The sequence below is a fragment of the Haliotis rubra genome, unplaced genomic scaffold (assembly GCF_003918875.1).
Source record: "Haliotis rubra isolate DU_JTF1 unplaced genomic scaffold, ASM391887v1 Scf232, whole genome shotgun sequence".
NCBI classification, from domain to species: domain Eukaryota; kingdom Metazoa; phylum Mollusca; class Gastropoda; order Lepetellida; family Haliotidae; genus Haliotis; species Haliotis rubra.
Window position 1 is genome coordinate 85,972 of NW_025766359.1, and position 25,505 is coordinate 111,476.

Below are 25,505 nucleotides of genomic sequence, written 5' to 3' on the forward strand. Positions count from 1 at the left end.
GTTGACTCCTGATCTCAATGCTATTGGACATCAGCGGGATGAAACTTGATGTGATGTACACGTGCATGTTGCCTCCTGATCTTAAGGCTATTGAACATCAGAGGGATGAACCTTGACGTTATGTACACGTGTATGTTGCCTCCTGATCTCAAGGCTATTGAACATCAGAGGGATGAACCGTGACGTTATGTACACGTGCATGTTGCCTCCTGATCTTAAGGCTATAGAACATAAGTGGCATGAACCTTCACGTTATGTACACGTGCAACATGCACGTGTACATAACGTCACGGTTCCCCCTTCCAAAGGCTCGCATAATACAATTTATATTCCTAATATATGATATTAATGATACAGAATCACACTCGGTTAATAATCTCTATGCCCCATCTTACTCACGGCCAATGATCCAAGTAATGGATTCACATTTTCAATACCGAGAATCGAACCCGAGGCCCTGTAACTTGAAGGGTTAGTGGAGTAGGACAATCTCGGATACCATCAACTTGACACCCTTATCAGTAGTGGGTCACAGTGTATAAACACCAGTTGCAGAATTCGTTTATGTAAATCCGAACAGATTCTACCCTCGCCACTGTTCTCAATAACGGACGTTCCACGCGAGATTAACTTATCACACATTTAATCATTTACAAAGTGCGGGACATTAATGTCTGACCTCCCATATCTTTCTCCCCAAACCAGTTTGAGACGACCCCTCTGGTTTATCTTATCACAAGGCACATGTCATCTGACTTTGAGAAGGTGAGTCAGTGATCTGTCTGTTGTTAAATGATATTTTCACTGTATTCTCTCCGTTTTCTTCTCAGGGTGAAAACACATTTGTTTACCAAGTTTACTAGGTGTTCTGTATAAAACTATCCTTTGGTGGAAGCCTCGTAATGTTACTGTCCACACAACGCAACAATGTTTCATGTAATCTTCACGTTTGTAGCTTACAATGAATTACTATATGATATAAACGAAGCTTACTATCTCAGTTGCAAATTACTATCGGCTACTTTCCCTCGAAGCAGGCAGTTTATAATTGGTCTCCAATTGAAACGAACAGCCACACAAAGAAATGCATATGCATGTATATATTTTGAAAAACATATTTGTGCCTCCAATGGGAACTGCCTGGAAAATCCATTAAAGAAACAGAAAACATACTCACTAAAACATACATACTCCATAACGAATGTTGTATTGTTGCCTTTTAAGTTAACCTGATTCACATTCTCGGTCCATTTACAGAGATTTGTATTAGTCAGAACAGCTATCAGTCATGAAGTCCACAGTGTTGGAAGTGTTGGTCATTATGGCGTCAGTGGCACCGGCCATACAGATTAACCCCTTCCGGAGCATGTTTCCGAAACACTACCCCTATGCCCTCAACAACGGCGTGGACCCTGGACAGCCGCTCATGCTGACGCCGTATATAGAGAGAGGTGACACAGAGAAAGGTACTGTAAACATTAAGCTGGGTAATGTATGTTGTCACCTGCTGAACATAGGTGCTGTTTCAAAACAACTTCGTCGGGAGATTTGTTTGTTCCAACAATCTGCAATATCTGAGATGTTGTGATAACTTGGTAGTGCACAAACATCCCACCGTCCGCATGAATGGTGGTGTGAGGGATTTTCTTGAGGGACGATATTTTGTATCAATTGCGTGCACAATCGATTTTACTGGAATCATAGTAGCATTGTAACGTGCTCATGTGTGTTTGTGAGAGGGAGAGAGAAAGAAACTTGTGCAATATTCTCCAGATGGTCGAGTCAGTAAACGTTTCCATTGTCTCCAGCCCGGCTGGTGAGTGCTACAGGGTCCTATATCCCCCAACCGGGTCACTCCGGCTTCCTGACTGTCAACAAGACCATCAACAGCAACATGTTCTTCTGGTTCTTCCCGGCTCAGGTACGTCATGTCATGTCTCACTCAGATACATCATGTCACACACAAGCTACTCATGTCAGGCTACACACAAGCACATCATGTCATGTTACACACAAGCACCTCATGTCAGGCTACACACGGACACCTCAAGTAAGGTCACACACAAGCACGTCGTGTCACGTTACAAGCACGTCATGTCCTGTTACACACATGCACCTCATGTCATGTTACACACAGGTACCTCATGTCATGTTACATACAGGCACCTCATGTCATCTCACACACAGGCACCTCATGTTATCTTACACACAGGCACCTCATGCCATGTCACACACAGGCATCTCATGTCATGTCACACACAAGCACGTCAAGTCAAACACAGGCACGTCATGTCATGTTAGACACAAGCACATCATGTTATGTTACAAGCACGTCGTGTCATGTTACACACAAGCACGTCATGTCACACACAAGTACGTCATGTCATGCTACACGCAAGCACGTCATGTCATTTTGCACACAAGCACGTCATGTCACACACAAGCAAGTCATGTCAAACACAAGCACGTCATGCCATGTTACATGCAAGCAGTTCTGATAGTTCAGATATAGCATGTCATGTCACACTCAGATTCTTCCCAATACAGGTACACCATAGTATGTGGAACAGGGTCTTCCTATTCCAGTACGTAATGTCTCACAAATGACACTTCAAAGTTCAGATAGGTCACAGTGTCTTCACAATTCAGGTACAGGATACCACGTTACACATAGGATCTTGACACCTGAAATACGTTATGTCATTACCAACACATGATCTTCACATCTCTTGTGCATTATGTCATGTTACACACATGAACTTCACAGCTGACATATGTCATGTCAAACACAGGATCTTCACAGCTCTGGTACATAATGCCATGTCAATCACAGGATCTTCACAGCTCTGGTACATCATGCCATTTTAAACACAGGCTCTTCACAGCTCTGGTACATCATGGCATGTCAAACACAGGATCTTCCCTGCTCTGGTACATCATGCCGTCAAACACAGGATCTTCACAGCTCTGGTACATCATGCCGTCAAACACAGGATCTTCACAGCTCTGGTACATCATGCCATTTTAAACACAGGATCTTCACAGCTCTGGTACATCATGGCATGTCAAACACAGGATCTTCCCTGCTCTGGTACATCATGCCATGCCATGCCAAACACAGAATCTTCACAGCTGTGGTACATCATGGCTTGTCAAACAAAGGATCTTCACAGCTCTGGTACATCATGCCGTCAAACACAGGATCTTCACAGCTCTGGTACATCATGCCGTCAAACACAGGATCTTCACAGCTCTGGTACATCATGGCATGTCAAACACAGGATCTTCACAGCTCTGTTACATCATGCCATGTCAAACACAGGATCTTCACAGCTCTGGTACACCATGTCATGTCAAACACAGGATCTTCACAGCTCTGGTACATCACGGCATGTCAAACACAGGATCTTCACTGCTCTGGTACATCATGCCGTCAAACACAGGATCTTCACAGCTCTGGTACATCATGCCATTTTAAACTCAGGATCTTCACAGTTCTGGTACATCATGCCATCAAACACAGGATCTACACAGCTCTGGTACATCATGCCATTTTAAACACAGGATCTTCACCGTTCTGGTACATCATGGCTTGTCAAAAACTGCATTTGTTACATCTCCTTCGTCAATAATTCATATGCTTCAAATTAAACATCTGTCCTATGATTCACATCATCTGTTTTAATTTTGTAAGCTCAGTGTGTTTCTTTACTTTACGACAGGTTAACCCCGAGACTGCTCCCGTGCTAGTGTGGCTCCAGGGTGGACCCGGCGGATCCTCCCTCTTTGGTCTATTTGTGGAGAATGGGCCCTTCTCTGTGGATCAACACGGGAACTGTAAGTTTCTCCTGGTCCTTTCTGTAAGCCATAATTTTATTGCTTCTCCAACATTCTTAGTCATGCAGACGACAGAGGTAACGGTGACTTGGACAATATTTCTGTAACGCAAGAACAGTTGCATATGAAGGCGACAGTCAACCAGCGAGTCAGGAAGTAGAAGTGTACGGCGGGCATGCTAATGGCGCTGATATACTAAGACTGTGTTTCCAAGTGGGACGCTGGAATATTGCATCAACCACTCAAAGACGCAACTTATGTTAATTCAATAATAGCCCTGAGTGTTATTGTCACCCATTCATCGATTCCTTGATGTGAAGCACACAGTTATTCAACAGTACCTGTCTCAACGCTGAACCGAGTACAAGTACAAAGGATTCTTTATTATTGGTTAATAACACACCGGAGCTACCCCGTCCCTAACAGGACCGCCTCCGTGGTGTAGTGGTTAGAGCGTCCGCTCGGAGAGCGGAAGGTCGCGGGTTCGATCCCCGACCGCGTCATACCAAAAGACTTTAAAATATGGTACTTGTTGGTCCCTGCCTGGCGCTCGGCATTAATGGGTACAACAAGGACTGGTCGGCTCGAGGTCAGTATAATGTGTCTGAGGGGGTATTCATGCTTCACTGCGGCATGGTATCTCAGTGTGCTAGCACTATAAAACCAGCTTAAGTCTGGGCTAGTACAAGCAGCCGCACATACACATACACACCCATGCACGTCGTCATATGAGCGAAATATTCTCAAGCACGACGTTAAACCCAATTTCACCTCACCTCACCTCACCCGTCCCTAACAAGGCAAGTCAAATGTACTACGATGCCTTAGGAGTTGAATTAACTCTAAATTTTTGTTTACAGTGGTGAGGCGCAACATCACCTGGAACTCACGCTACTCCATGCTGTATATTGACAACCCTGTAGGTTGGTCCTAACACCAGGAAAACTGATCATTGCGGCCTAAAACTACATTCACAAGCCCATTCATCTATTCGTGGAGTTTTCCCGAATTTGTTCCTCATATTAAACGTAACAGATGACTAAGAGCTTGCTGATGTTTAACAAGAGACTAGTACCTCTAGTTGTTCATGTTAAATGTAACTAAGACTATGATGACTAAGGAACTGCTGATGTTTAACAAGAGGCTAATACCTATAGTTGTTCATGTTAAATGTTACTAAGACTATGATGACTAAGAGACTGCTGATGTTAAACAAGAGGCTAGTACCTATAGTTGCTCATGTTAAATGTAACTAAGACTATGATGACTAAGAGACTGCTGATGTTTAACAAGAGGCTAATACCTATAGTTGTTCATGTTAAATGTTACTAAGACTATGATGACTAAGAGATTGCTGATGTTTAACAAGAGGCTAGTACCTATAGTTGCTCATGTTAAATGTTACTAAGACTATGATGACTAAGAGACTGCTGATGTTAAACAAGAGGCTAGTACCTATAGTTGCTCATGTTAAATGTTACTAAGACTATGATGACTAAGAGACTGCTGATGTTAAACAAGAGGCTAGTACCTATAGTTGCTCATGTTAAATGTTACTAAGACTATGATGACTAAGAGACTGCTGATGTTTAACAAGAGGCTAGTACCTATAGTTGGTCATGTTAAATGTTACTAAGACTATGATGACTAAGAGACTGCTGATGTTTAACAAGAGGCTAGTACCTATAGTTGCTCATGTTAAATGTAACTAAGACTATGATGACTAAGAAACTGCTGATGTTTAACAAGAGGCTAATACCTATAGTTGTTCATGTTAAATGTTACTAAGACTATGATGACTAAGAGACTGCTGATGTTAAACAAGAGGCTAGTACCTATAGTTGCTCATGTTAAATGTAACTAAGACTATGATGACTAAGAGATTGCTGATGTTTAACAAGAGGCTAGTACCTATAGTTGCTCATGTTAAATGTTACTAAGACTATGATGACTAAGAGACTGCTGATGTTAAACAAGAGGCTAGTACCTATAGTTGCTCATGTTAAATGTTACTAAGACTGTGATGACTAAGAGATTGCTGATGTTAAACAAGAGGCTAGTACCTATAGTTGTTCATGTTAAATGTTACTAAGACTATGATGACTAAGAGACTGCTGATGTTTAACAAGAGGCTAGTACCTATAGTTGCTCATGTTAAATGTTACTAAGACTATGATGACTAAGAGACTGCTGATGTTTAACAAGAGGCTAGTACCTATAGTTGCTCATGTTAAATGTTACTAAGACTATGATGACTAAGAGACTGCTGATGTTTAACAAGAGGCTAGTACCTATAGTTGCTCATGTTAAATGTTACTAAGACTATGATGACTAAGAGACTGCTGATGTTAAACAAGAGGCTAGTACCTATAGTTGCTCATGTTAAATGTAACTAAGACTATGATGACTAAGAGATTGCTGATGTTTAACAAGAGGCTAGTACCTATAGTTGCTCATGTTAAATGTTACTAAGACTATGATGACTAAGAGACTGCTGATGTTTAACAAGAGGCTAATACCTATAGTTGCTCATGTTAAATGTTACTAAGACTATGATGACTAAGAGACTGCTGATGTTAAACAAGAGGCTAGTACCTATAGTTGTTCATGTTAAATGTAACTAAGACTATGATGACTTAGGAACTGCTGATGTTTAACAAGAGGCTAATACCTATAGTTGCTCATGTTAAATGTTACTAAGACTGTGATGACTAAGAGACTGCTGATGTTAAACAAGAGGCTAGTACCTATAGTTGGTCATGTTAAATGTAACTAAGACTATGATGACTAAGAGATTGCACTGCTGATGTTTAACAAGAGGCTAGTACCTATAGTTGCTCATGTTAAATGTTACTAAGACTATGATGACTAAGAGACTGCTGATGTTTAACAAGAGGCTAGTACCTATAGTTGCTCATGTTAAATGTTACTAAGACTATGATGACTAAAGAGCTGATGTTTATGTTTAACAAGAGGCTAATACCTATAGTTGCTCATGTTAAATGTTACTAAGACTATGATGACTAAGAGACTGCTGATGTTTAACAAGAGGCTAGTACCTATAGTTGCTCATGTTAAATGTTACTAAGACTATGATGACTAAGAGATTGCTGATGTTTAACAAGAGGCTAGTACCTATAGTTGCTCATGTTAAATGTTACTAAGACTATGATGACTAAGAGATTGCAAATGTTTAACAAGAGGCTAGTACCTATAGTTGCTCATGTTAAATGTAACTAAGACTATGATGACTAAGAGACTGCTGATGTTTAACAAGAGGCTAGTACCTATAGTTGCTCATGTTAAATGTTACTAAGACTATGATGACTAAGAAATTGCAAATGTCTAACAAGAGGCTAGTACCTATAGTTGCTCATGTTAAATGTTACTAAGACTATGATGACTAAGAGACTGCTGATGTTTAACAAGAGGCTAGTACCTCTAGTTGCTCATGTTAAATGTTACTAAGACTATGATGACTAAGAAATTGCAAATGTCTAACAAGAGGCTAGTACCTATAGTTGCTCATGTTAAATGTTACTAAGACTATGATGACTAAGAGACTGCTGATGTTTAACAAGAGGGTAGTACCTATAGTTGCTCATGTTAAATGTTACTAAGACTATGATGACTAAGAGACTGCTGATGTTTAACAAGAGGCTAGTACCTATAGTTGCTCATATTAAATGTTACTAAGACTATGATGACTAAGAAATTGCAAATGTCTAACAAGAGGCTAGTACCTATAGTTGCTCATGTTAAATGTTACTAAGACTATGATGACTAAGAGACTGCTGATGTTAAACAAGAGGCTAGTACCTATAGTTGCTCATGTTAAATGTTACTAAGACAATGATGACTAAGAAATTGCAAATGTTTAACAAGAGGCTAATACCTATAGTTGCTCATGTTAAATATTACTAAGACTATGATGACTAAGAGACTGCACATGTTTAACAAGAGGCTAGTACCTATAGTTGCTCATCAACATGAAAAGATGATCTTCATACAATACGACTGACTCCCTGTAGATGCGGGACCATGATTTGAGCTGAAACCTCTTGGCTGGTCTAAGAGACATTGCAGTAAATCCCATTACAAAATCGTCTTCGGTGTCTGGAACAACATTAATAGTGGAGCCTTAGTCCTTCGTCCTACTAATATATATTAGATTGACACCTTTGTGACATAACATCACACATACACGGTCTATATATAACAGAAAGTTCATAAGTATGAAATCGTGTATCCTACAATATGTATTATACATGCAGCATAATAGTACTATTATTGCAGGTAGGGACAGGTTTCAGCTTCACGGGGGAAGATTCCGGCTACGCCAACAACGAGGAAGACGTAGCCAGGGACCTGTACAGGTGAATCACAAGATTATTCTCAAGCCTTGAAATCAGATCTGCTATTTTACTAAATTAACAAAATGAGCTGTTGATAGTCTTGCAGTCGACAAAGACGTTTTACGTGAGCTGCTACCGTGATAGTTGAGTTTTATATGAGGAACTGCTGTTTTTTTCTTTCCTTTTTTGCGTGTGTAATATTTTGCTCACAGAAGACCAGTTCTATAAGATAATACAATAATCGAATTACAGATCACGAGCAGATTGCAAACTAACAATTTAAATGTGTACAGGCGAATATTTTCACTTGCTTCATTTAATATGCGTCATTATGAGATTAGTTTGTTACAGAAAGACGGGGGTTTCGATATTCATTTGGGAAAAGTCCTTATGTTGTTTTGTTCCAATCTCATTTGCAGTATTTGAGTATTATTGGGTATTTGTGAGCTTTATTTCCTAATCTCTTTTTACGAATGGGGGCGAATATTCTCTTGGTCATGAAAGTCAAAACACATTTATTTCTTTACAGCTGTCTGACGCAGTTCTTTCAGATATTTTCATCGTATCAAAGCAATGACTTCTACATTACTGGAGAGGTAAACGTAACATGTGGAAAGTGGTTCTTAACGGTTGACGATTTTCATGTGTATTTGTTTTCCTGAAGTCTGGAGGCCAACTAACAGTATGTCTGGGCGAGTAGATGCAACATTGACGTGTCACCACTGTTGGCGGTACTAACGTCGGTCAGCATCAGGCACTAAGCAATATTACATTCATACAAACATCACAAGAAACGCAGAACGAAATTTCAATTTCATGTACTTAGTAATCGTTAATCTCACGGGAAAGTTTCTATTTGGTGCATCGTGTATATCTGTAACCTGTGATTCCAGTCGTATGCAGGGAAGTACGTCCCCGCAATCTCCTACAAGATCCACATGGAGAACCCAACAGCTAAAGTGAAAATCAACTTGAAGGGGATGGCTATTGGAGATGGCCTCAGTGATCCAGAGACAGTGAGTATGTTGATGACAATCCCAGTTCGACTGGACCCCTGGGTTACAACATGTAAGAGACATTACTGCTGGACAACACACACGGTTTTAGAAGCAAACCTCAACAACTAACCTGAATTCTAAGATGCTTCATTAAAAAATCAAAAGAACCCACAGTACTTTATCAGCCCAATCTTGGTTACTGTACGCTATACATTCTGAAAATCAAGATGGTGTTTCATGGAAGATCTGGATCTTAAAGACCCGTGGTGTGAACAAAAGATTTTGAGATATACATGGCGACAGCCAACCCCTTTGAAACAAGCTTTACTTCTTTTTAATCTCTCATCAAATGCTATCAGCCATAAGACACTGTGATATATCACCTAGTTTAGGATCTGACAACTCCCTGATAGAATTATTACCCACACTTTCAAATATGCCTCGTGGCCGAGGCGTCTGGAAATTTAACAATTCCTTACTGCTTTGAGAGGCATTTTAGAAGTTGTATAGATGAAGGAAAACAAAGTTCTATGGATAGTCAACTTCTTTGTTGCAATGGGTGCGACGTTTCGGTGTAGGTACTTCCACCGTTATCAAGCAAGTGATACAAAGAGTTGTAACATGGAGAATATATACATAGCTGTATAGTGTGTATATACAATTGACAAGGTTGATATACATTGGATTGCTAATTAGTGATTTGAGCAGAGTAGGTTGATGTACAGAGTGATAGTGATTAAAACCATATGCAGAATGAGTTTATACAATAGATGAGTTGATGTACACTGAGATGGTAATGTGAGTTGAAGAGAGTAGGTAATCACAACCAATCACTGTGTACATCAACCTACTCTCTTCAACTCACATTACCATCTCAGTGTACATCAACTCATCTATTGTATAAACTCATTCTGCATATTGTTTTAATCACTATCACTCTGTACATCAACCTACCCAACCTAACGAGGGTGTAGACAGGGAGATCCGGTCTCACCTCATTTATTTATTCTTGGCGTTGAAATATTAGGTATTATGATAAGGTCGAATCCTAATATAAAGGGTATAACACTTAATGATACAGAACAGAAACTCGGACAATATGCGGACGATACACAGCTATTTCTAGATGGATCTGAAACAAGTCTCAATGTTGCAATTGAAACACTGAATAAATTCTATCAAATGTCTGGACTCAAAATGAACATAAACAAGACCAAAGCTATCTGGATAGGCTCAATGACAGGTAGTAATATAACTTTATCCAATCACTTTTATCTTGACAGGCACAGTGGAGACCTTTGAAATCTTAGGAATAACACTTAATGCTTCTCTTAAAGACCTTTGGGTAATTAACACAAGAAAACGCCTAGAACATATTAATAGATTACTTGCTAGATGGCGAAGAAGAAACCTGACTCTAATCGGGAAAATCACTGTTAGCAAAACTCTAGCAATTTCTACTCCAGTACATATTTTCTCAGCACTTCCTAACCCGCCAAAAACATTCATCGATGAACTCAGTAAAATAATCTATAGATTCATATGGAATAATAAAAATGATAAGATTAAAAGGTCTAATATCAGTAGAACTTACGAAGATGGAGGCCTCAGAATGATGGACATTGAATGTTTCATTAACGCTTCGAAATTATCATCACTGAAATGTCACTTAAAGAAAACTTCAAATTTTAATAGCATTTTTCCCTTAAGTCAACTGTACTTTCTAGGTTCTAATGCTGTTGATTGCTTATCTGGCAAAGATAATCCCTATTGGAGAGATGTTTTATCTGCTTGGAGAATATTTTATAAAAAACACACCTTTGACAGCGATGACTTAGACCAAATCTTAGCTCAGCCACTCTGGTTAAACCATTTCTTAAATCTTCATACATGATAAGAAATTGGTTTAAGTGCGGTATACATTATGTCAACGATATTTGTAATGAAAATGGATTTCTCAGTTTTAAAGATGTAAAACAGAGGTACAAAATAAGCGGAACCTTCTTAGACTATCATCATTTGTTAAATAACATTCCAATGAACTGGAGACAACTTGTAGGAAACAGAACTCTCTGCTTAAATCAATTAAACATTAATAGAGTTTACCTAGATATGATCTCAAATATTAAAGGTTCAAGGATATTCTATGATAAATTGATTAAGAACAACGATACCCCTAAAGTACTAGAGTATTGGAAAACTGTCTTTCAGCAGGATATAATGTGGAGTAATGTATTCGGATATTACAGGAAATGCACAAATGATTGTAAGCTGTTAGATTTTCAGTACAGATTTATTTACAGAATAATCTATACAAAGAAAGAACTATTGAAGATGAAACTAGTTGATAATGATACTTGTACTTTTTGTAAAAATACCTCGGAAGACATATTGCATGTATTTTTTTACTGTGATTTAGTTAAAAACTTTTGGCGAAATGTAGAACAATTTCTAAATGCCCACCTCCAGTGTGATGTCACATTTACAAAATTCACTATCATGTTTGGAATGTTCTCAAACAATAAAATACTAAACCATATTATACTTCTTGCCAAAAGATTCATTTATGTTTCAAGTTTAAAACAACAAACACTTTCCCTTTAGGGATTTCTTAAGTTATTAAAATATATATATACAACTGAAAAATATATAGCTAGGAAAAACAATAGCTTAGATCCCTTTATAAGGAAATGGACACATTTATATACCTAATTATGTGCTAAACATTAAATTCTACTTATAATATCAGCTGAGACTTCCAGACCCTACTCACTACAACCATACTATTCAACCTTACCCCTCCCATTTCATATTCCCTCCACAGAAACTTTAATGACATCTTATGTATCTGTATAATTGTTGTAATCTCATGATGTTATATTTATATATATGTATACATGCGTGTATGTATGTGCATATGTATGTATATGTATATATGTATGTGTGCGCGTGTGTGTATATGTATGTAATACTGTCTTTTATGTCATATATAACCTTGCAAAACATCACTGAAGCTATATACATATATATTTGGATGTTGTCCTCTTTGCCATATGTATTTTATGTGAGACTTGAAATGGAATAAAAAAAATAAATAATATTTTTTAAAAATTACCCATATATTTTAGGACTGTGAAATTGTTCAAGATATCTGGAAAAACATCCAGTCATGGCTCTTAACTGACTTGAATATTCCGTTATATTTCACAAAACAGAATGTTTTCCTTGGAATCAAAGTAAACAAAAATAATCCAAATAATGCCATAATACTTGTTGTGAAGCAAGTTATCTTTAGACACAGCAGAAATTCAACTGTATCCTTTATCAGTAGTGTGAAAAGGGAGATAATCAAGTATTATGACATTACAAAATATGGTTTAGTCCTCTTCTTGTGGTGTTGACAAATTCTTCTCCTTTTGGTCATCTCTACATGGAGTCATCCAGCACTATAAGGGGACAATTGTACCTATGACCGTCACACATTGACTACATGTACTGTACCTGGCGTTTTCGTGTTTCTCTGAACGGGAAAACTTGCCAATTAATGCAAGATTATTTCACCGTAGACATTTATGTCAACAATCTCCAAAGCAGCGAGGGTTTCACAAATGTACTCAAACCACTGTGTCCGTGCCACAGAAGCTACAAAGTTGTTCCAGGTCGGTGTTGGTGTGTTTGGAATCATGTCAATGACATGGTCACGGGCCTTCCGTAACATACCAATGTCCAAAATGTACGGTCTTGTAATCTGGTAATCTCTTACAGTGCAACTAACTCGGTTAGCACCGTTTCATGGTTTGCAGTTGCTTCAGTAGGCTAACTTCAATGCTGGAAAAATGTTTTCAAATTTCCGAAGGAAAAGATGCCTTGGCTTGACTCACAATTGATCGTCCTCGTAATTAATTATGCACTTGATGTGTGGAGTGTCTTCTGGCTAATGCCATGCTGAAATCTGACTGGTGTCAGTGTGCCATTCGTAGAAAGTATCACGGTCTGTGATTATCGGACTATGGTACAGGTACCACCAAACTCAAAATATTGACGATCGACCCTGTGTAGGGCGTCCAGCAGCAACGACAAACGTACAGACTCGATCTGTAATCAGTCTGCACGAAATCGAGCTCAAGCGGCAAATCGAGTCGAATCGAATTGCCATGCCTTGTGCTACCCTTGACATATCGTCACATCGCAAATTAACGTCAACGGTGTACACATAGTCCAATGTAGGGTAATTGCCATTGGTCATGTGTTGGGACGTTTGTGTGCGTCACGGCCATAGGCCATCGACAACAATGAAGGAACTTGGCCAGGCACTGACAGAGGATCGGGACAGATACCCTCAAATCGGTTTGGGAGACTCATTTGCAATATGCCTCGTCATGTTAATGTTTGACAAATCGTGGTAGTAATATGCACTACTGATCCAAACCTGCAAGCGGTTATAACAACTACTGCCATAATGCACTACCAGTTGTAAGGTGTTTCAAATGTGTGCATTTTTATCATATAGATATTACTGGAAACAAATATCGCCTACATTGTAGAAATGATCTCTTGAACATTTTCTGAGTATCTTCTACCGTTTGTGAAAAGGATTTGTTCCGTTTAAAGTTCACATCCATTCATTCATTTATGTTTTGGGAATTTTTAAAGAATAGTTTGAGATGCATCTGCATCTGTTGAACAGCTGCTCGGTATCACTAAAACCTCTACATATTCATAATGTGTACTTGCTATGTAAAAGTGGTCTCTGGATTGAAATATGGATGGAGATCTCTTGGTGAGGTAAGGAAATAGAATACGTTGACGATACATTGCTATATTTCTTGAACGAATAAAGGAAGGTGGTTACTTGGTTAGGTGACGATATATCTGGTATGAATCACCAGGTAACATTGATTCCTGCCAGACTGAACCAGGGAATCAACAAAACACTTGGGAAGGTTCAAGTAATTAGACATTTACCAGTTTGGGACACGAAAATATCTGTGTCTCCTGTTCTGTTCATCTACACCCTCAGCACCTTCATCTCAGTTCGCGCCATCTAAGCTTCTCCAGTTGTGTAAGGGTCAGACCAACTTGCCTAGCAATATGAACTTGTTGAGTCCACGAGTGTCTATATCCTTTCTCTGATGCAGAACATTCTCCTTTTCCACTAGATGATGCCTGTGTATGGCAAGTACTTGTTTTATCTGGGACTGATAGATGAGAACCAGGAAGAATACATGACCGCCCGGGGAGAGGACATGGCCGCCTACATCAGGGAGGGCAGGTATCAGGACGCTCGCCAGGTATGGTCAGAGGTCACACTGATAGTGTACACATTTCGATTTCATGATCATTTCTGTTTTTCTGCAAATCATTAACAGGAGAATGGATAGACATTGCACTAGAGTTAACTTTGTCATTTCTTTATGTTTTTTATTCAAGCTATTTGGCACAACGCTTGGTTTGGCTGGAAAAGAAAGTGGACTCCATCAATTCTACAATTATCTTATTACGAACGTAAGTGATCTACATTTCCCATATCTGTATAAGGGGTTATTAGTGGTAAAAACACACATGACAAAAAAGAACTTTCCTATTGTCAACGTAGAGGTGATTTATTAGTGAATGTTGGGGAGGGGGGGGGGCACTGTTTCGCTCAGAGGGAGGCGTGATCAACCAACACAATTCACAAGTTTGTTTAAATAATAGACTCAATGTTCATCTGCATTCAGGAATATCCATTTTCCGCTTCGTGGAGACTGTGCTGGTGACCCAGAATAATACAAACACGAATAGCCCTTATACTGTAGATCTGTACTATTTCTTAAACAGTAGATCTATACTAGTCCTTATACTGTAGATCTATATTAGTCCTTATACTGTAGATCTATACTAGTCCTTATACTGTAGATCTGTCCTAGTCTGTATACTGTAGATCTGAACTATTTCCTATACTATATCTATACCAGTATTTATACTGTAGATCTAATTGTAGCACAGGAACTACTCTAGTAACATGTTATACCAGAGTTCAAAGTTCACACTAGCATTGAGAGATTCCTCAAATGCATATTGGCAAGAGGATTATGGATTATGGACTGTCAAATAGGCTTCTGTCGAAAATCTGAAGATTTTATGTTTGGATGACAGAAAATTACAGGATTTAAGGCAATGATGTATTAGAGATTTCAGATTCGCAAGGTGACACAATATAATAATAATATACTGAACATCATTGAAAACGCACCAGTCTAAAATTGTCCATACTTTCATCAAGATGGATTTCAGCATGACAATGATCAATGAATATAACTAACATGAAGTCGAAGGGCATGTCCAGTTGAAAAATTGCTTGAGAAACAAATTCCTGTCCACAGTATGACTCTTAATTCCAAAATGCATCAACATGCAGCCACGCCATGAAAAAAGCGCGAATTTCATTCTGAAATCATACTGACTGTGACATTAAAAGCAGGTGTATGAGAACCGATTCTCATTGCTTCACTAACGATTGTGAAACTAGGACAGAGATGCCGAGGTTAACACCTCACGAAAGAGAACGTGCACTAAACATGATTCAGGTTGGCACCAGCAGCAGGGATATTGCTCGACAACTTGGACTTGGCCACTCAACCATCGTTAGGCTTCATAGACGACATCAGTAGACAGGCAGCACCCGTGACCTTCAATGACCTTGGCAACAACGTGTTACGACGCTCCATCAGGATCGCCATATTGACCTTGTCCATATCAGTGATTGAACGCTGCCGACTGCCAGGACTGCTGCACTAGTTCAAGGTTGACGTGGGGGTCATCAGCGCTGACTCCATGCGACGCCGTCTACACGGTACAGGGCTCCATTCTCGACGTCCTTACGTTGGACCAATTCTGACTGACAGACACCGTAATGGGCGTATACAATGGGCTAGCAGGTATTTTCAGTAAAGGTTACAACAATTGCATGGTGTGGTAGTCACTGACGGGTCACGTTTTCATCTACGTAATGCTGACGGCCGATTACGTGTTTTTCTGATGAGTGTGTGGTTCAGACAGACCTTTGGGCGGTGGGAGTGTCATGGTCTGGGGTGGAATAAATTACAATCACAGGACTGCCTTCATGTCTGTCAAGGGAGAGTTAATGCCCTTTATTACCGTGAGCAGATTCTTCAGAATCACATCGTATCTGTCTTCAATCACCACCAAGATGTCCATAACTTTCAACAGGACAACGCACGGGCACACACACGACTTTCCATGCAGTATCTGACCCAGCAACACATCCAGGTTATTCATTGGCCAGCACAGTCGCCAGATGTATCCCCCATGGAGCACTTGTGGGACGAAATTGGTCAAAGTCTTTCGCGGCGACAACAGATGCGAAACATCCGAGAACTTGAGGCTGCACTACTGCAGAAGTGGAATGCCATCCTCAAGAACTCTATTCGGACGCTTATTACAGAAATGAGGAGACGTTAAAACTGCATGTGTCAATGGAAATGGCGGTCACACGCGATATTGACTTTTCGATTTGACCCCACGTGTGTTTGATCCTTTCTGGCTGTGGAACATTTCAATCAATGAGCGTCTTTTCTGTGTTGTTGTTTTTGTCAGCCGTCCATCTGTTATTATCCACTCAAAAATATCAATTCCTTACACGTGCTTTTAATACTCTGAACTTTTATAAGTGGTGCGTTTTCAATGATATTCAGTATATAATCAAAACACGACAACTGGTCCAAATATCACACACTGTCACCATTTAATTCTTTTTAAACAGATTACTAAGATACACTAAGACAAGATGGTTGTCATTTCGAAACTGATGCTTTGTACATGATAAATGCAGTCTTACAGATAGTTAATTACGTGTACTGTCATAGCGTCTAATTCAGGACAGCCATCATAAAGACCAAAAACTATGTAGCCAAGCCATGTGAGACGTCAGTGTAATTATTTATATGACGCTATAAATCTGCAGCCTTAATCCTTATCACTACCGCAGTGTACATTGTCTTGTCAGCCACCCTGTGCCACTCTGTCACTTTCATCACATATTGTATATGACATTTATAGCCTTAATTGGTCACACACACACGTGCTAAAACTATCCGAGCTAATACTACATGCACATTTAAAGGCACATAGTAGTACTTATGGGTGGTACATTGGTTGGTATTTGCAGGATCCTAAAGACTTCAGCTATTACCCACTGTTCCTAGCACGCCCAGAGACAAGAAATGCTATTCATGTTGGTAATCTTACCTTTCATGATGGTTCTGAGGTGTCGATGCATCTCGGTGATGATTTCATGATGTCTGTGAAACCCTGGCTGGCAACAATCATGGATAACTACAAGGTATGCTGAGTGAATGAGAAATGAAATGCTGTTTAAGCTACAGGTAACAGAGATTTACATATATATCACCTTTGTTGGATAAGATTTTTGTTACGTCGTTGGGGAGAACTGGACGAAACTGACAGATAGCACAAGAGGTAGTTTCAGGGGTGTAATGTAACTGGAAACATATCTGCAGAGTCGGAAACGCATGAGTCAAGTAAAGTTAATAAGACCATGATATACCAGTATATCCACTCATTTTGTACATCCTTGAATGTCGGAAACCCTGTTTTTCTTCACATTACTTTAAACTCAGGCTTTCCAGCTTATGGTAGACAAGGACAAAAAACTGACGGCACTCTCACTACACTTTTAAACAAACACACACAGGGGTAATCTGTTCTGATACTGATGCTGTGTCAGATGGTTTTATGGCCTTTGTAAAATGGCATTTTTTTACATCACAGTATGTCATCCTAACTGGACAGAAAATGCTACGTTTTGAGAACATGTTTCAAATTAGGACATATCGTGGATTTGACCTCTGCTACAAGTCAGGGAAGCAGCTCAAACATTATCTACAACTCCTGGTCATTCCACTCCTCTATGTACAAGGTGATGCTGTACAATGGGCAGCTGGACATCGTTGTGGCCAATCCTCTGACTGAAGCCATGCTGCAGACTGTGGAATGGCGGGGCCTGCAGGCGTACAAGGCTGCCAACAGGACAGTGTGGAAGGTTAATGCTTCTGATGATGAGGTAGCTGGCTACGTCCGACAGGTCGACAACTTCTACCAGGTAGGTTCAAACACAGACAAGACCACCAACAGCACCAGATCATGAAGGTGGTAGTATTTGGTCCTCTGCAAAGAGCAAAGGTCACAACTGGGTTGAAGTTAATCGTGGAGAGTCCTTGGATGAGTGACCATGTTTGGCAGCTTGACTCCTGAGAGTTTCTAGGACTTCAAGTCCTGCTGGTGTAATACATGAGGCAAATGACTTTGTTTAAAATTGCCTCTGTTCCCCCAGCAGTGAATGGCTACCTGGTGGGATGAGATGGCCAAATGACTGTTCACCCACTAGCTTTCACAGGCAGCCTGGGTTGTAGTGCACACTGATCCATTGACAGGGTAATAGTATTTGCGCTTTGAGCAAGTCCCTTGTGCATGGAGATTAGTAAAATGTAACCACATACATATATTTTTAAGGTGCAAATGTACTTGTTCCTGTATCATGATCAAAGAATATTTAGACCTTGCACTACCCTGAAATGTCCAAACTGTTAGGGGTCTAACACGGAATCCCTAGGTTATTTCTGGACTGGAGCAGGACATCTGCCATCATGACACTTCCTACTCAGGACACTAAGTCTTGTCACTGGGACTCCTGTTACTTTAAGTAACCAGCAACTCTGCGCTCAGTAATCTTATCTCCCCATGACACATACGATTCACATAGAAAATATGAAAATTGTTCAGATTTTGTGTTGGTTTTTCTCACAGTGCAGAATAGTTCTGCTTGTTGTAGTTTATTCACCAAGTAGTAATTATCCCAAGCGGTAACTGACCAGGGGCAATTGTCCGTGAACCTATCTGAACATACATATGTTCTGGTGTCTGCATACTGACCAATGATGATGTGTTACTTGTCTATATTTCCAACATCCAGTGCTGTAAATGATCAACTGGAATGGCTTGGAGCAGTTTGTACATACATTGAAAGTATTTCCAATTGCAGGTTGTAGTGCGTGATGGAGGCCATATTTTGCCACATGACCAACCAAGGAGATCACTTGACATGATTCAGAGATTTGTGGAAAATATACCCTTCAGTAAACCCTAGTACAAGTAGTATTGTATCAATAAACTGTTTCAAATACAGTCTCACAGATTTCTCTTGTACTGTTTTCTGTGTTTCATGACATAATACATCTGTAGGTATTCTGGGTCAGCTGGCTGGGTGTTGCCACACGGTGTCAAGACAACTGGGTAATAATAATAATAATAATAATAATAATAATAATAATAATACAGAAGATTTGTTATGCGCCAAAACTCCAGGCACTTGGTGTCTGCTCATGGCGCTACACAAAATTAAAAAAACACTGCAGTGGAGGTGCTATATTTTCACTGGTATATCAATCTTTATAGAACTTTTGGAAGAGATGAGTCTTTATGCAGCTTTTAAAGATTGTCAATGATGGGGATTTCTTCATTCCCAAGGGAAGATCGTTCCACAGAGTTGGGGCCATGTAAGCAAATGATCTCTGTCCATACTTTTTGAGGCCGGATTTGGGTACTTTAAGAAGTAACTTATCAGCAGATCTTAGTGTCCGAGAAGGTTCATATTTCTCAATCAATTCTGTCAGATAGGCAGGAGCTGGTTGATTGACACATTTATATGTCAATGTGAGAATCTTGTATTGGACTCGAGCTTGGACTGGGAGCCAGTGTAGGGAAGTTAGCACTGGTGTTATATGTGCACACTTCCTCTTTCGAGTCTTGTCAATACAAGTGTTCTTGCTAGCATATGTGCCATATCAGTAGAGAGAAGATCTCTAATGGAACCAATATTCCTTAGATGAAAATAGCAAGAGTGACAGATTTTAGATATGTGATCATCCATTGATAGACTGTTGTCAAGAACCACACCAAGATTCTTGACACATTCCCGAAACTGTAATCTCAGAGTCTCCTACTCGAACGGTCTTCACACCTGTCGCCAACCGTTCCTGCTAGAAGAGCCTCTGTTTTGCTGTCATTTAGTTTCAGCTTGTGCATAGTCATCCAGGACTTGATCCTGTCTGTGCACACTTCCAGTTCAGTCACTGAGTGGCATGCATTTTGGGGGGGTAGAAAACTTTAAGTAACTGTGTATCATCTGCGTACATATGATGATTTACACTTGAGGTTGAAAGAGATTTGCCCAGATCAGAAGTATACAGTGTGAATAGGATGGGCCCAAGGACAGATCCTTGAGGAACACCATACTTTAAGATGGCAGTTTCAGAATTTGAGTCACCGATACAAACTGACTGGACTCGACCAGAAAGGTATGACATAAACCATTTCAGTACAGTTCCATCAATACCTATTGACTCCCTCAGTGTTGCTGAGAGTTGTTCATGATCGATGGTATCAAATGCTGCCGAGAGATCTAACAATACCAACAAGCCAACACACCCACCATCCACAGATGTCAACAAATCATTCATAATGCGAAGCAGCGCTGTTTCAGTACTGTGTTCTGGCCTATATGCAGACTGATTCTTATCCAGTAAGTCAAATCTGTCAAGATGTTAGGAGAGTCTACACTTCACAGCCTTTTCAAGCACTTTTGAAAGGAATGATAGGTTAGACACAGGACGGTAGTTACTGAGGATCGACACCTCTAAGTCCTGTTTCTTTAGAAGAGGTTTGACCACTGCCTCTTTGAGATTAACAGGAACTATTCCTGTTGATAGACTCTTATTGACAATCCTTGTGATCACTGGAATAAGGGCATCAATGTATTCAAGTAGAATCCATCAACAAACATCTACTGAGGTCGTACTTCAGTAATTAGAAAACAAGACACCAAAAAAGTACAATTTCATATATTTATGTAGGTTTTGCTCATACATACAACTGTTGTTAATTACATGATATGTTCAATAGAAAACACAGGACAGATGCAGTAATATACACAGAATCTACAAGTCTCTGAGAGACGCTGATATCAACATTGACATTATGCCAAGAGGGAGATGAAAGACATGAACTATGGACAGCAGGCCGAGGAGCTCCATATACCTGCCCTGAAAATGAACAATGGGAATTCCTCATCCACTGGTGTTGTGGAAGACATCCGACCTAACAACTGTACTTATGGCAGAGAAAACAGTATCCAATCTTTCTGTTTTTTACTAATAATTTTGTTTCTCCAAATGTATATTTCACCTATTATGATGCTACAATGTATTCTAGAACAGGTACGTGTGATTCTCCTAAACATTTGTTGATATTGTAAGAGTTCTGATGGGTATACTGCCTTGAAGTTAAAATATATAAAATTACATATGATCAGTATAAAACAGTCTCAGAATCAGTGTCAAAGTTAAGCATAATATAACAAACAATTATCCTTGGTAGGCATGGATTCCTGTCCTCCATTTAAGTAAAAGAAGTATTTTTCACAATGAAGGTCTCTGTAGCCTTCTTGACACTACATACAACACCAGTTTCTGGTCCACAATGTTGTTTTTGATGATTCTTTCACGATGTGACTTCTAAAGCTATTTCAGTACATATATCTATATTGGTACCTATATACATATTGGTCCTGCCTGAAAGTAACTGGAAGACTACAGCTGTCTAATATATTAACTGACTATACATCTGGTAAGTGATAAATGGTGCATTTTAATGCATAACTGTAAAATATATTCAGCCTATTCTGTTAATTCTAAGCCTGGTACATGATGAATTACAGGAACACATTTTCATCATGTATATTCAGTATTAGGGTCATGAAATGTGATAGAATTATACGATGTGATTTAATGATAACCATGATTTATTTTCCTAATTGTTATGCATAATAATTGTGATGAAGTTTTGAAGAGGTGTAGGATAAAATATAACTGATATCAAATTTCTAGATTATACACACCACTGACCTTATCAAAGAATATTCCTGGTATTGTGAAAGATATAACATAAATGAATAAAATCAACTTTGTGATAATCTTGGCATCAAATTATGAAGTCATTAATGCTGAAGTAGAAACATATTATTTTCATGATCATCTGTAAATTTCATGAAGATCAACAACTTTCATGAGTCATCACGTGCTACATGATAATTTTAGAAACATCTTAAAAATCTAATTCCAGTAAGAAAGTTAATAGGTATCAAAATTATATATACATTTTCTTCAGTACTATTGCACTGCATAAACAAATAATATCATGCATCTTAGCTGTTGATAAAAATGATAACCACCAGGTTAGATGCTCTAACTAACTGTTGGACACTGTCCAATACAACCACCTTCGTCTTTGGACACTGCCCCATAAAATGACCATGGTGTCTGGACACTGCCCCATAAAATGACCATGGTGTCTGGACACTGCCCAGTACCACCACCTTAGTGTCTGGACCCTGCCCCACACAACCACCTTGGTGTCTGGACACTGCCCTATATAACCACCTTGGTGTCTGGACACTGCCCCATACATCGACCATGGTGTCTGGACACTGCCCCATACAACCACCTTGGTGTCTGGACACTGCCCCATACATCGACCATGGTGTCTGGACACTGCCCCATACAACCACCTTGGTGACACCATGAGAGAAGTCTTGGGCACTGCCCCATGCAACCACCTTGGTGTCTGGACACTGCCCCACACAACCACCTTGGCGTTTCATAAGTTACATAGCTATTTTCACAGCCATATGATTCACACACTAAATGATGGAACAAAAAGCATCGGTCAAATAAGTAGAAACATCATCAAACATTGTGTTTTTCAGATAGAGTTTTAATGGAATTTATTGAAAAGAAATAGTATTCTTAAAAATACTAAACGTCAAGTAAGTTCTCCATTATATGTAGAAAGATGCTGTTTGTCTACTACCCTGAAGATCTTGTGTGTCAATCTCATCAGAAGCTTGATGCCGGGGTATAAATATTGAGCAGGGGCACAAAAGGATCACATCTAGGATAATTGCACAAAATAAATAGTCAACATCAAAATTTGTAAGCTAAAGAATAAGTATACTTGAAACTAACCTGTTGTTTTGTGGAAGTACCAATGTGGACTACCAAGCCAGCCCCGTATATTACCTTGATAAATGACAGAAGGGCCTCAGTAGGAAACAGAATAAGAAACAAATGCATTGACACAAATGAACTGCCATGTTTTCTTCACAAACTTATGTCCCTTCAACTCCGTGTTGCTGTCCACAAAATGGCATATTATTCTACTTAACAATTTCTTTCCATATCCAACTCCTACATGAACAGTCAGTGAACGTTACACAGTCATGACAACACCCAAAAGTCAAATTTTGACTTTGGCCGCAACAAAAGCCACATTCATTCTTTTCAACAAAATTAGAGAAGAGATGCCTTGATGAGCCAAGTGGAAAGCAAAGGTTGGTTTTCATAATTTCCCTTCTATCCGAAGTTGAATATAACACCAAATAAGAAGGGCTCCGTCAACATGTACTGATTCAACCTCTGATGGAAATATAGTTATCAAGGTAACTAGAAATTAAAAATAATATACCGGGGCTGATGATTTTGGTCGATTATGATCTGAAACAGTTCTACTAACAGACACACACAGAGAAATGCTGATGTAAACACATATATTGCTGTAGTCATGTAAATATACAAGTTAAAGTGGCACATGGCCCCAACAAGTCCTATCTCACTGTAAATCTTGTACCCATGAGAACTGCTGCTTTTTCACATAATGTCTACTGGTGTATGGCCATTGTCCACACTGCTTTAAGTAGCATATGACATTCCATAAAGTGTTGACATCTAACAGATTATACATAAACAATGGCTTAATGCACAGTTTTCCATTGGTAACTTAATTCAATAGATATGCCCTATATGACGTTACTACAGAGTATAGCTTGATGATACTGAAATAATTATGTCCCTTTAGCAAATAAAATTTAGTCATAACTCAACACAATACTAATTCAAAACACAGTAAATATGTCCTAACATAGAACAGATAATAGATACATGATTGGGATGTGACAGTAGAAACAGTAAACTGGATACCAAGGATTACTGCTCGTTGTTCAGGCAACCCTGCCTTGTATAATGAACAATAACTGTTTTGTGTATATAAACACTGACAAACTTTAACGTGATTGCACCAAACAGTTAGCAACCATGCTATCATATTTATAAAAGATGGTTTCATGAAAGCATGATCCACAAGCTAGAGGTACATATGCAGCTGACTTGGTGGATTAATAACTGGGAAGTATGATTTTGGTATTCACATGTTGTGAATTGTGTCTTTATTGTATTTTCGCACATCATTGTTGCCAACGATGGTGTCTTCCGACATATGACAAATCGTTTGGATTTGAAAGAATGCTGCCACCTCTAGTACAAGCCTCTTATAACTCCACATTCAACAAGCTCATATCATTCTTAAGTCAGTACATGAAACACTCATGCTTGCAGCTTTATCACCAAGATGGCAGGCTTAAGGATAGTACAGGACGTCTGACAGAGCCGGAACCTCACAGGCCTGTTATTAGCTGGAGCAGTTTCTGTCACCCATGTTTCATCATCCAGTATCCCCAGTCACAAGCCATCCTGTGTTTCAATGTATACAGTCCAGAAGATGTAGAAAGTCTCCCAAGTCCTGATCTACAAATCATGTCATTACTACAAGCAACACCAGAAAGGTGACTTCAGAACAGAGGTCCTGCCGAAACACATATGTCCTCCTTGATACGCCAGTAGGATGAGCTTGCTGCTGTTGGTGTATCTCCACTTAGCTGCTTGGAATCACATTGTCTCTTCAGTTTGTCTGACTAAGATGGTGTGAAGATGAATAGCAACCTGCTTCATATATAATTAATACAATGCTCAAAGATTAACCGTATATAGTTGTCCGTGAGAATTACCTGAACAATTCATCTGATCTGAAAGATTCTATATAAAGAACAATACCGGACCATGTTTTGTACTTGCCCCCAGTGTGTTCTTTTGGGTTATTTGACAAAGAGTGTGTATAAAATCGGCTTTGTCAGAACAGAATGAACTATACATTTATGGTAAAATATTGTGACCTTGACCTTTTTGATCCTAGCACTGATTGGCTTTTGATTCTCTACCAAAGCACCCTCATGAAGACCCTTCTTGCCAGTGTGTGCTTTGGATTGATACCTGAAAAAATATGACATAGATCAGTACACACAAAAGGGCAAGTAGCATAACAGAATGAAACCAATCATATCGATATA

At 39.3% G+C, this 25,505-nt stretch overlaps 2 protein-coding genes across 4 annotated transcripts in view; one reads left to right on the forward strand and one right to left on the reverse strand.

The window, feature by feature from the left end:
- Window positions 1–560: 560 nt before the first annotated feature.
- On the forward strand, window positions 561–19,406 carry LOC124278148 (probable serine carboxypeptidase CPVL). Of its 3 annotated transcripts, none has more exons than XM_046713882.1 (13): window positions 561–765; window positions 1,258–1,466; window positions 1,809–1,921; window positions 3,723–3,837; window positions 4,698–4,756; window positions 8,134–8,213; window positions 8,722–8,788; window positions 9,086–9,208; window positions 14,350–14,481; window positions 14,621–14,695; window positions 17,361–17,534; window positions 18,132–18,314; window positions 19,254–19,406. In XM_046713882.1, the coding sequence occupies exons 2-13, from the start codon at window positions 1,289–1,291 to the stop codon at window positions 19,356–19,358; spliced, it is 1,404 nt and encodes a 467-aa protein (XP_046569838.1). In that variant the 5' UTR covers window positions 561–765; window positions 1,258–1,288; the 3' UTR covers window positions 19,359–19,406. The 3 variants fall into 3 exon arrangements, with proteins under 3 accessions (XP_046569838.1, XP_046569840.1, XP_046569839.1); XM_046713884.1 differs by lacking the exon at window positions 561–765 and adding an exon at window positions 811–831; XM_046713883.1 differs by lacking the exon at window positions 561–765 and adding an exon at window positions 866–936.
- A 1,694-nt stretch (window positions 19,407–21,100) lies between these two features.
- The window catches only part of LOC124278149, a 105,022-nt gene continuing 100,617 nt past the window's right edge, over window positions 21,101–25,505 (reverse strand). The window contains 1 exon segment of the mRNA XM_046713885.1: window positions 21,101–25,428. Coding sequence (XP_046569841.1) covers window positions 25,387–25,428 — 42 coding nt within the window. The 3' untranslated portion in view covers window positions 21,101–25,386.